This window comes from Remersonia thermophila, chromosome 1 (genome assembly GCF_042764415.1).
Source record: "Remersonia thermophila strain ATCC 22073 chromosome 1, whole genome shotgun sequence".
Lineage (NCBI taxonomy): Eukaryota > Fungi > Ascomycota > Sordariomycetes > Sordariales > Chaetomiaceae > Remersonia > Remersonia thermophila.
In genome coordinates, this window is record NC_092217.1 from 3,814,795 (window position 1) to 3,826,564 (window position 11,770).

The window sequence follows — 11,770 nt, forward strand, 5'->3', positions numbered from 1 at the left end:
TGAGAGATGGGGAGGGAGGGAAACGGGGTTGGAGACGAGAGGGAAGAGATGGAACGGTGGGAAAGGGGGGGGACTTGGTGGACGTTCTAACGGTCAGAAAACCAAACGCGCAAAGGATATTACCGCATCTATGGCACCGTCTGCTCCTGGTTGGGTTGTCGGCTATCGGCCCTGTGAGCCTGTCTGCTTATGGTTGTATCAATACTGTCTCTCTCTCTCTCGCAGGGTGTTCGGGATGGCGGGAAGGGGGTGTTGGCATTGTCTGCAATGGCTTTTGTTTTGATTTGCTTCTGAGCTGCACCGTTTTGCATGCATGTGACCGATGCTTGGGTGGGCATGATGGGTACGACATATCTCAGGAAATGCCACCGCCGCACGGCCGGGCCACGGCGGATGATGATGACATGTTGGATTGACGGCCGGGTGGGCTCGTTCATGTTCGGAGCCGCGGAGTCGAGAGGCGCTGCTGCGGTGGGACCGACCTGACTAGGCTCCAAGCCCGAAATCCCGTCGATGACGATGTGAAACCGGCCATCGCTCCATCTGGTCAGGCCCAGATCCCTGTCGGGCGGACCTCAACCCCACATAGACCCCCCTCCTTGGGAATGGAAATGGCGTTGGCGCGACATCCGGGGCTGAGATGTTTCAAGGGCAGGATTGGAATCATGAGCCAGTGACGCCAAGAGCTCGGGACAATGGGGCCGGTCCGCCACACACGATCCCGGATTCCCGTCCCCGCTGTCCCACCCGGGGAGCTCAGATCCATGACAGACAACAAGTCGAGGTTGCTGTTCCCCCCCCTCAGCCCAGGTCAGGACAACGCAGCATCTCCCATCATCCATCCACCCACCCATTGATCTAGATCGGGGCACGCAAACCCTGAGGCGTATTCTGGGAACATCAAACCTACGCACTAAGCTCCATCCCTTGACTCGCAACTCGTTTTTTTCCTCCTCCCTTTCCCCCCTCCCTCTTCTTTTTTGTCATTTTTTTCGTCTTCTCTTCTCGTGCCGGGTTTCCATTGGGCTCAACGGCAGCATCCCGCCATCTTTCTCGCACCTAGCTTGACGGACCGACCAACCCGCACTCTGAACCGACACTGCGAGACCAACAAAAAAAAAGGAGCAGGGAACAAGAAGCGGCCCATCTGCGGATCTGCCCCGGACCGCTACATTGTCAGCCTGTTCCCTCCCCCCCGCCGACCCGTCACAGACGACATCGATTGGCCGATTGTTTCTCTTTGTGGACTTCTTGTGATCGATCCTCCGGCCCTCCGTTTCCTGTCCTTCCCTTGGCGGAGTCGGAGAACCATTGCGTCTTGAAACGACTTCGTTCGTCCGCTGTTGCTCCTGCTCCTTCTCCTCTTCTACTCCCTCCTCCGTTATCCCCTCGTCGTCGTCGCAACACTCGCCTCGCGGCCCTCTCCCCCACCATCCCTCCATTGCGCCATCATCACGTTGGCACCCCGCTATCGACACCCACCCTACCCACGCCATCGGATCAAGCCCACGATCTGCCTCATCCCTTGGGCGGTATCGTCCCCGGATCGCAACATCGGCGCGGTTTCCTACCCCCCGGCCCGAACAACCAGCTTGGTCGCCACACCCACACCTCTCTCTCTCTCTCTCTCTCTCTCTCTCTCCCTGTCTTGGCTCATCGGCTCGCGTCTTGATTGCTGTGCAGCGCCTCTCCACACCGCCGCCCACCTCCTCTCCCGTCTCCGGGAACAAGCACGCGCCCCCTCTGTCTAGCCAGACGGCCTGGGTCTTTCCGGTCGCCTGTTAACGCCAAACGGTCTGTTGATGCACACTCTTGGTGGTCTGCTCAGGAGGAAACGGACGAGGGAAGGCAACGCGGGCCACTCGACCCCGAGCAATCCCACCAGCCCCGTGACCCCAACGACCCCCGGCTTCGACCATCACCAGCACCCGCAGCAGCAATCCCCAGCGACCCGTGGGCCGCGGGCCAGCGCCGCCTCAGTTCAATCCACTCCCCACCGCCCCTCCACCTCTACGGCCGCCGCCGCCGCCACCACCACCTCCTCCTCCTCCTCCGTGCCTCTCACTCCGATCAAGCCGGCCGACGCGGCGGCCGAGCAGCAGCACCAGCAGCACCAGCCGCACCAGCAAGAGCAGCACCAGCCGCAACAGCAGCAGAAGCAGCCGCAGCCCACAATGAACACCCTTCCGGTACAGCAACCACCCTACCCGGTGATTCACCCCAGCCCGTCGCCGGGGACCGACCCACAGAACATCACCCGCATCTCCAATCTGATTAATCCGCCCCAGCCAGGGACTGCCGCTTATCAGGAACAGCAGGAGGGCCAATACACCTACTACCCAACCGGTGCCGCCGCGGCGACAGTTCCGGGCCTCGTGGCCCAACATCAGGCTCTAGCTCATCATCAACAAGATCAACAACAACAACAACCACCACAACAACAACCGCCGGAGCAGGCGTATGATCAGACGCAGGCACAGATGCAGGCGCAACCCCAGCAACAGCTCCAAGAAAAGCAGCAACAGGCAGCCCAGTTACAGCAGCAGCAACAGCAGCTGCAGACGCATCAGCGCACGCAATCATCTGCAGGCGAGTCACGGGTGACCAAGGGGAAGTACTCGCTAGCAGACTTCCAGATCTTGCGGACGCTGGGGACGGGCAGCTTCGGGCGGGTGCATCTGGTGCAGTCGCAGCACAACCACCGCTTCTACGCCATCAAGGTGCTCAAGAAGGCGCAGGTGGTCAAGATGAAGCAGGTCGAGCACACCAACGACGAGCGCCGGATGCTGGGCGAGGTTAAGCACCCGTTCCTCATCACGTTGTGGGGCACGTTCCAGGATTCGAAGAACCTGTACATGGTGATGGACTTTGTGGAGGGCGGCGAGCTGTTTTCGCTCTTGAGGCGATCAGGGGTGAGTGAATTGCCTTGATAACCGCCGCCGCCGCCGCCGCCGCCGCTGCGGCGACGGCCCTGTGGATGGTGGCGCTTTCGACGGGCGATGCTGACCATGCTCGGTCTCTAGCGCTTCCCCAACCCCGTTGCCAAGTTCTACGCCGCCGAAGTCACGTTGGCCCTCGAATACCTGCACTCGCGCAACATCATCTACCGCGACCTCAAGCCCGAAAATCTGCTGCTTGACCGCCACGGCCACCTCAAGATTACCGACTTTGGCTTCGCAAAGCGCGTGCCGGATAAGACTTGGACGCTCTGCGGGACGCCCGACTATCTGGCTCCAGAGGTGGTGTCGAACAAGGGCTATAACAAGTCGGTGGACTGGTAGGTGACAGCTCGCGTGCTCGTGCCATCCCCTGACGACAAACGCTGACCGCCTCTCGCAGGTGGTCCCTCGGCATCCTCATCTACGAAATGCTTTGCGGCTACACGCCCTTCTGGGACAGCGGCTCGCCCATGAAGATCTACGAGAACATCCTGCGCGGCAAGGTCAAGTACCCGAGCTACATCAACCCGGACGCGCAGAACCTGCTGGAGCGCCTCATCACGGCCGACCTGACCAAGCGCCTGGGCAATCTGTACGGGGGCTCGCAGGACGTCAAGAACCACCCCTGGTTTGCCGAGGTCACCTGGGATCGTCTTGCTCGGAAAGACATTGATGCCCCGTATTCGCCACCCATCCGGGCGGGCACGGGCGATGCGAGCCAGTTCGATAGGTACCCGGAGGAGACGGAGCAGTATGGCCAGACTGGGCATGATGAGTGAGTCCCCCGGGCTTGGTTTCAAGCTCTTGGTTTCCCCTTTGCACCTTTGCAAAAAGAAGTACAAAAGCTAACATCGGTGCATCAGATATGGGCACTTGTTCCCTGACTTTTGAGAGGGCGAAATCGCTTCAGGGAAGCAGATTAGAAAAAGAAAAGAAAAAAAAAAACGTAAAGAGATCAATACATGTGCGGAAATCCAACAACCGGCGGAGTGATGGTAAAACATAGCCCCTGTATGCGCATCGGACGGTTGTCCATCATGCTCGGGTCAGGCCACGGGCAGGACGTGTGGCTTCAGAGGTAGAAGGAGAGCTTTGGGCGTTCGTTTTGATCTTGATCTTCCCACGGGGGATGCCAACGGGTGTTTGGCGAAGTACAGTTCCTTGGCCACGGGGGGACATTTACACATCAGAGGCCGGTTGGGAGGTGGGGGAAAGACCGGCAGGTGGACGAAGGAAGGATATGGGCAGCACAAGGAAAGCCCTCGCGAGAGGCTTGCATAGCAACCCAAAGCAATGCAAGGAAAGCCGAGTTGTTGGGATGATGGGGGCTTGGAGGAGTCTGTTTGAATACGCCGCGCATGTACTGTAGGATACGTCTCATGTGGGAACTGGAGCAACAGGTAGGGCCTCATCATATTCAACCATCTTTTTTTTTTTTTTTTTCAAGCTTCGCTTCATTCTTGGGCTGTCACGGCATCGGGTTCTGAACCTTCTTTGGCTTGCAAAACGGGGAGAAATGTGAGCTCATGATGGGACGTTGGAGCGATGACCTGGCCTGAAAGGATCAATGAGAGAAGGCCCAGAGCGGGGCAGGAGGAGCATGGGAGGGAATGGCCCAGGCCAAACCGGGGTTCATCTCAAGGGCCTGGGGTCGGTCTGCCACGACTTTGCCATGTGCATCCAATTCTACCTACCTATGTATTAACTACTGCGTACTATACATAACTAGGTAACTACCTGGCAGGCACCCTGGAACTTCTGTGCTTATGGCGTACACAGTACCTGTATATTACTGCAGACACAACAACGTTTGCAACATCTTTCCAACTGCTGCTTCTTGGGGGTGAACTCTGTGCGTGGCTCCTCGTCAACATCTCCCTATGCACAAGAGCATCGGACCTCTTCCCCCTACCCCCCCACCCGCTCTGAGCTAGTATGTATGTATGTACAACACTAGGCGCACTTCGTGCTTTGAAGGAGGTGGGGGGGGGGGGGGGGAAGATGGGAGGCCGCTTTCAGCTGGGTACCGTTTCCAGACGGCACAGTGTCCAAGCTCACCTCACACGCTCCGACCTTGTACGGGAGAAAGCCACCCCCCCAGCAAACGAGGTCCTCCTCGGGAACCATCTGACCGCCCTTCACACTGTGTTCTAGCCCCCGCGGTACGTTACATCGGGCTAGCCAGCTCGGTGGCTGGCCAGCCTTGGATGTGCCGAGCTTGGCTGCTGCTGGTTGGACGGCCTACGAACGACCCGGGAGCTCGACAGCTCGGAAAGGAGAGGTGAGGGTACAGACGGCGGGCGTCAAGCTACCCTTATTCCGTATCTACGTAGGACTGGACTGGAGACAGATGCATGCAAGCCCTGAAGCGGCAGGGCGACGGTTTTTTTTCTTCTTCTTCACCATCGTATGCTTCTCTTGACCTTGACGTTGCCTGGGCCACACGTCAAATAAAAGTTGCACCTCCTGGGAAAAAAAAAACAAGGCAAAGAGGTAGTAGAGACAGGAAAAGCGTTTGTGATACATACTCTGGATTTACCTCCCTACCTCCCCGGCTGCCAAACTCGACACAAGGGCAAAGAAAAAAAAGTAGATCCCCGAGACTATCACGCCCCAAGGTGAGCATTCTCCAAGAAAACTCACTTACTTCTCCAAATGGGGACTCGCCCAATCGTGAGCTTCACATTGTGCGGCTGGCAACGTTGACTTACTTTGGCGAACAAGCTCGGCCCAAAACCACAGGACCGCGTTCACGCTCTGCTTCTCCCCCGGGCCTCCAACGTCAGGTCTTCTCGCCATCCGGTCCCAACGAGCCACGGCAAGCCCCCTAGGGAGCCACGGCCAAGATGGATGACTACATGTTCCGGACCTACGTGACCGATTGCAAGGTCGTCCAGGAAGCCACCAGCTACCTGGAGATCTTCAACTACTCGGTACGTCCCAGGCGGCGGGCGGGCGGTCCAGCGTCCCCGTTTTCTTGCTTGTACATCCGATATCAGAGGGCGACGAGGCGCCGAAGCCTTGGGGGGTCCGACATCAAGGCTGGAAAGCTTGGGCTTGCTTGATGCGGTGGCGGCGGCGGCGCAGTCGATCATCCAGTCCCGCCGGACCCCAGCGAGGCGGTGTGGTGCGGCGTCGTGATTTTGTTTGACTTTGTGTGTGCATCATCAGTTGAGGACTAACAAGACGGATTGCTGGGTGACCAGGATCCCAAGTTCAACACCTGTGAAGAACACCGGTTCCGTCTGGATGAGCTGCCCGATGAGTTTGGGAACTGGTTACATCGGCGGGTGAGTTTTCTTTTTTTCTTTTTTTCTTTTTTGTTTTCTTGTTCACCTGATCATCACGCCAAGCTCGGTCATCCTTCATTCCCTTCTCTGCCTGTATCACACACGTCACGAGCCCTGGCTGACAGCCCTTTGCGTTAGGGTGCCTTCGCACCCCCCAAACTGCCCCCCGGCGTGAAGCTGGTGGGCGGCATTCGCTTGATGTGAGTCCTCCTCCCTCTTTTTGTCCAGGGCCTTCCTTGAGGATTTAGAAAGGAGAATGCCCGGCTGATGGTCGAGGGCTGGACAAAGCCTCCAGCTGGACGCCCGAGACCGAGACACCTTCTCCCCGAACTACATCTCCCTGAGCCATGACGCCTACGAGGAGATGGTGCGCACCCTAAACCTCCCGTTCCGCGCCATCGAGGGCACCAGCGTGGTCGGGCCCTTCTTCTGGAGCTCGTTTGATCAGAACGACGATGATCCGCACCTTCGTATGTCTCTTCCCCCTCGTCCTTTTCCGCTTTTCTTTCCTCCATCCATGCCCTAGCACCAAAACGTTGACGTTCTCTCTCTCTCTCTCTCTCTCTCTTTCTTCTTTCTTTCTTTCTTCTGACACCTTTCCCCGCCCTCAGAAATCATCTTTAGAAAATCCGACGTCCGCAAGCTTGGCCACACGCGCGGCTGGGAGCTCATGCTCTCCCACTCGTTCCGCACGGGCATCACGTCGGGCTACGCCAAGGGCACCGAGACGTCCGACATGACCGAGAGCATCCGGCAGCTGCGGGCGTGCGCCGCCCAGGTCCAGCATCCCCTGCTCCTCCCCGCCATCGTGCTCAGCCACGAGCTCTCGGCCAAGCACGACCAGAAGCAGCGCGAGATGCGGCAGTGGCTGCGCCAGCTCGAAAACGCCGTCAGCATGCGCAAGGAGGTGCTCGAGGAGGAGTCCAAGTACATCCGCGGCAACGGCAGCGACGCCGACAAGATGATCGACCTGGACCAGCTCAACCGCGACCTGGTCGAGTGCCACTCGCAGGTCCTGTGGAAGCGGCCGCAGGCCTACCAGGAGGTGGTGGCCGGGGCGCGGCAGGCCATGGAGCGCTTCTGGTCGCTGGCCGAGGGGGACCCGGCCTACGGCGGGCGCGGCGGCGAGGTGGACCGGCTGCACCGCAGCCTGCTCGCGCGGCTCGAGTTCTACCAGACCAAGCTCAAGGGCATCGAAAACTACGCCCACATCACGCTCGAGCGGCTGACGGTCCAGCGCGGCGCGCTCTACAACATCATCGCGCAAAAGGAGTCCAAGCTCGGCCTGCAAATGGCGGCCGAGCAGCGCCGCATCGCCCACGCGGCCAAGCGCGACAGCACGAGCATGAAGATCCTCTCCCTGCTCGGCGCCATCTTCCTACCCGCGACCTACCTCGCGTCCATCTTCTCCATGGCCTTTTTCGACTTTATCCCGGACGACAACGGCGGGGGCTCGTCGGAGGGGAGCGGAGGAGGCGGAGAAGGCGGCGGCAACGGCGGCAACGGCGGCCACGGCGGCGGGAAGTGGGAGCCCGTGTCGCCGCTCATCTGGATCTACTTTGCCATCACGGTGCCGCTGACGGTGGTGATTGTGCTGATCTGGCGGTGGTGGGACCGACGGCGCGAGGCTCGGTACAAGAAGGAGGATGCCGACATCGAGGCGGGAATCGACAAGATGGAGGCGCGAATCATGGCCGCCATGCGAATGCGAACGTTGAGCAAAATGAGGACGTGGGATGTGGGCGGTGCCTGATGCTTCTTGTCGCTTTTTTTTTCTTTTTTTTCTTTTTCCTCCTCGCCCTCGGGGTTCAGTAGTAGGACTTGTTTTTGGGTACAAGAGGAGAAGAAAGAAAGAAAGAAGCGAAGGAACGGAGTGGCCGTTAATGTGTCGACATGAGGGGTGGGAAGGATCACGAGTTGATGATACCCTGTATGCCTGCGACAGGCTGTTGTGTTGTTTCCTCTTTTTTTTTTCTTTTTTCTCGGCAGGCACCTATGGCAGTTTAGTGTCACTAGAGCTCTTAGGTATATATGTATATGTGTGAGTGTATATGTATATACATATACCTATCAGCACATGGGGAACAAGGCCGAGGGAAGAAAAAAGGTGACTTGCTGCTCTCGTCACATTGGTTTTGTGTTTACGATGGCATCGCATCTGCAAAAGAGGCACAGGCACCATCAAAAAGCCATTGTATGTTCTTTTGGCCGCGGAACATCTAAACCAGCCGGTATCTAACGTCTCTATCGTAGAATGGTACTGTACACTTAGTCGTACATAGCAAGCGGCTTCTTCTGATCGTTTTCCTCACACGCACCCGCAAGCATGCATCTAAATCAGCGCCTGGCCCATGTACATGCTCTCCTTCACCTCGGCCACGACGTCCCTCCTATCGTCCTTCCCCACGAGGACGATGCCGCGACCGCGACGGCCCATGCGGCCCGCGCGGCCGAGGCGATGGATAAAGTCGATGGTGGTGTGGGGCACGTCAAACAGCACGACATGCCGCACGGCCAGCGTGTCGATGCCTCTCGAGGCGAGGTCCGTCGCGACGATGACCTTTGTGTTGGGCAGGAACCTCCGGGGCGCGACGCCGCCGGGGGCCTTGGCGGCGAGCTGCAGCCTCGCGCGCTCGACGTCGTCGGGCGTCATCTTGACGGGCTCGTTGCTCGTAAACTCGGCCAGCATCTCGCTCTGCCTCTGCTCGGGCGTGTCGCGGTGCAGGGCGATGGCGTTGATGCCCTTGCTCACGAGGTAGTCGGCGACCTGCTGGGTGGTCTCGCGCTCGTTGACAAACACCATGACGCGGCGGACGTCGGCGGCGGCCTGGGCGCCCACGTTCTCGGCCAGCGAGCCCGCGTCGCGGCCGATGGTCCAAATGGCGTCGGCGCAGGCGAGGAGCTTGTTGTTGCGGTAGGGGTCCTTGCTGACGTCGATGACGCCGAGCTGGACGCGGCGGGGGATGGCGTGGAGGTTGGGGGTGGTGATGCGGAGCATGGAGGGGAAGTGGGTGGCGAGGTAGTTGTCGAGGCGGCGCGGGATGGTGGCGGAGCAGAGGACGAGCTGGCGGAGCGAGGGCATGGCGCGGTCGAGGATCTTTGAGGTTTCGGGCGCAAAGGAGCGGTCAAAGAGCGAGTCGGCCTCGTCGACGACCAGGTGCCGGACGCGGGAGAGGATGTTGCCGTCCTGCTGGGCCATGGCCGCGAGGAGGTGCGGGGTGGCGACCACCATGTCGATGCCGCCGTGGCTGTACATGTTGCTCTGGATCTTGGCGGCCTTGAAGTTGGCCGAGATGCCGCGCGCCTTGAGCTTGGCCACGTGCGAGATCTTCTTGGCCACGGCCAGCACCTGGTCGACGAGCTCGGCCGTCGGGACGAGCACGACGGCCCGCGGGCGGGCCGTGTTGGGGTGCGGCTCCCACCGGTCGATCCACTCGGACACGGGGGCGTTGCCGCGCCGCTCCTTCTCGGCGGCGAGGCGCTCGTTGTAGGCGCGCACGGCCTCGTCCTCGGCCTCGGCCGCCTTGAGCGCGTTGATGATGGGCAGCAGGTAGGCGAGCGTCTTGCCGGACCCGGTCTCGGCGGCCAGCAGGAACTCTTTCCGGTCGGGCTCGTTGGCGGCCCGGCGTGCGGCCTCGGCCGGCGTCAGGGCCCGGCCGAGCTTCTGGCCGAGCAGGGCCGGGATGGCGAGGCGTTGGACCGGGGTGGGCTTGACGTCCACCATGCCCTTGAGAACCTCGTTGTAGACGGCCTCCTTGATGGTCGGCAGCAGGTCGAACTGGTCGAAGGACTCGATGTCGGAGATGCGGGACTTGACGAGAGAGCGCTCGCGGTAGGGGATGTTGACGAGGGCGCGCTGCATCTTAAGGGCCTTGCGAGGATCCTCGTCGAGAGACTCATCTTTGTCGCGGGGACGGTCCTTGGCGCTGCGGGAGGCGGGCTTCGGAGGCGGACGCCGGCGGTTGGGATCGATGTTGGCGACGGTGCGGTTCGTCGATCCCCAGGGACCCTCGGGCCTGTTCCGCGACTTCTTGGGGGCTGCAGCGGCGCCGGGGCCTCGGGCGACCGTGTCGGAGAGCACCATTCGCGAGGGACGCTCTCTCGCCCGGGCGGCGGCGGTGCTCGAGAGGGGCCGTTGGCCTGAACATGGCGTTGTCGCTGCGGACGGGATCTGCGGTGGTTGCCGAAGAGAAGGCCTGGCCTGGGCGGCCGAACGGCATATCAGGCACACCGAGTCTCGCGCCGTCCTCCACATGGCCGGGAATGTGGAGCTATCGTTCGCGTGGTGGTGGTTGTGGTGGTGGTGGTGGTGGTGGTGGTGGTGGTGGCGGCGGCGGCGGCGGTCTCTCTGGCGTTTCAACCTCTCGCACCAAAAGCTTGCCATGCAAGCTTGTCCCAAACTTTTGGCGGAGGTTTCGATTCTGCCGGCCGTCACCGCCCGCACCGGCCCCGCTGCCGCCCCGCTGCCGCCCCGCTGCCGCCCCGCCGCCGCCCCGCCTGCTGCCCGAGACACCCCTGCTCCGCGGCAGAACGAGGCCCCACCGGATCGCTTGCGGCTTGCTGGATGGGGAAAGCGGTAAGGCTGCACACCCGAGACGATCCCGTGACGGTGCAGCCGCGATAAGAGATTCGGGTTGGATAACTTCTTGCAGGTTAACGTTACTGCGTGGTTATCGCTGCAGACACTCCTTGCATTCCTTGCATTCCCCGTCGTCCAGATAAACTCGGGCGATAGGTGGGGAACCAGGGACGATAACCTCGCGGTCTGGAACGCAATTCACGTTACCTACCTAGTTATGGACATCAACACTTATGACACAACGCAATTCCCCAATGCCATCGTTCTCGCAGCCTCGGCGCCACTGCCAATGCTGCCATGTTTCTGCATCGCCCCGTACCTCCGTAGCTCCGCGTTTCTCTCGCCAGCCCAATGTAGCACCGATGCTAGCGCCACCTTCACGCGCTGCGGAAGCAATGCAACATGACGTTGTTGATAACCGACCAAGCTGCAGATCCCTCCATTTCATGTGCGCGCGGGTCCGCATCCAGGTCCCATTCAGGTCCATGTCCAGGATGCTTATCGTATCTGGGGAGCCTCGAAGCAGCATCTCGATCAGCCTGGGGTATTACGTACCAAAGAACACACACAGACATACACACAGACGCACACCGTACATACCTAGGTACCTACCTACCGTTGCTGCTGGGAGATGACTTGACGCACTCTCCGGGAACTGCCACCCCCAAGAACTGACTGATCATGGGCTCCATCCACCACCTCCGCCATCCTCCGTCCTTGAACTGGCCTCTTCACGTTTGCCACTAGGGAACTACGTGCTCTCCAGTCCCGTGCCCACTAGCTCAGCCAAGTCCCCCCTCCCCCAATCCACATCTTTTTTTTTCGGTGTTGTGACCACTCCACCATCTCCACTCTTGTCTCTCGTTCCTAGTTTTGTCGTGAAGAACGCGACGGGGGAGCCCCAACCCCGCGCTGCTCTGGCGGATTTCTCAGGTGGTGCCAGCCTCTCTCGCGGTCTCTCT

General features: G+C 60.2%; 3 protein-coding genes across 3 annotated transcripts; 2 read left to right on the forward strand and 1 right to left on the reverse strand.

Annotated features, from left to right (window-relative positions):
* Positions 1–1,802: 1,802 nt before the first annotated feature.
* VTJ83DRAFT_1066 (uncharacterized protein) lies at positions 1,803–3,830 on the forward strand (the record flags this gene model as incomplete). Its single annotated transcript, XM_071007184.1, has 4 exons — positions 1,803–2,912; positions 3,024–3,277; positions 3,340–3,714; positions 3,803–3,830. The coding sequence occupies 4 exons, from the start codon at positions 1,803–1,805 to the stop codon at positions 3,828–3,830; spliced, it is 1,767 nt and encodes a 588-aa protein (XP_070870419.1).
* Positions 3,831–5,785: 1,955 nt separating this feature from the next.
* On the forward strand, positions 5,786–7,982 carry VTJ83DRAFT_1067 (uncharacterized protein; the record flags this gene model as incomplete). Its single annotated transcript, XM_071007185.1, has 5 exons — positions 5,786–5,872; positions 6,146–6,229; positions 6,368–6,429; positions 6,518–6,699; positions 6,841–7,982. 5 exons carry the CDS (start codon positions 5,786–5,788, stop codon positions 7,980–7,982), a joined length of 1,557 nt encoding a protein of 518 aa, XP_070870420.1.
* A 579-nt stretch (positions 7,983–8,561) lies between these two features.
* Positions 8,562–10,484, reverse strand: VTJ83DRAFT_1068 (uncharacterized protein; the record flags this gene model as incomplete). The annotated part of the gene is made up of 1 exon (XM_071007186.1): positions 8,562–10,484. One exon carries the CDS (start codon positions 10,482–10,484, stop codon positions 8,562–8,564), a length of 1,923 nt encoding a protein of 640 aa, XP_070870421.1.
* Positions 10,485–11,770: the final 1,286 nt, after the last annotated feature.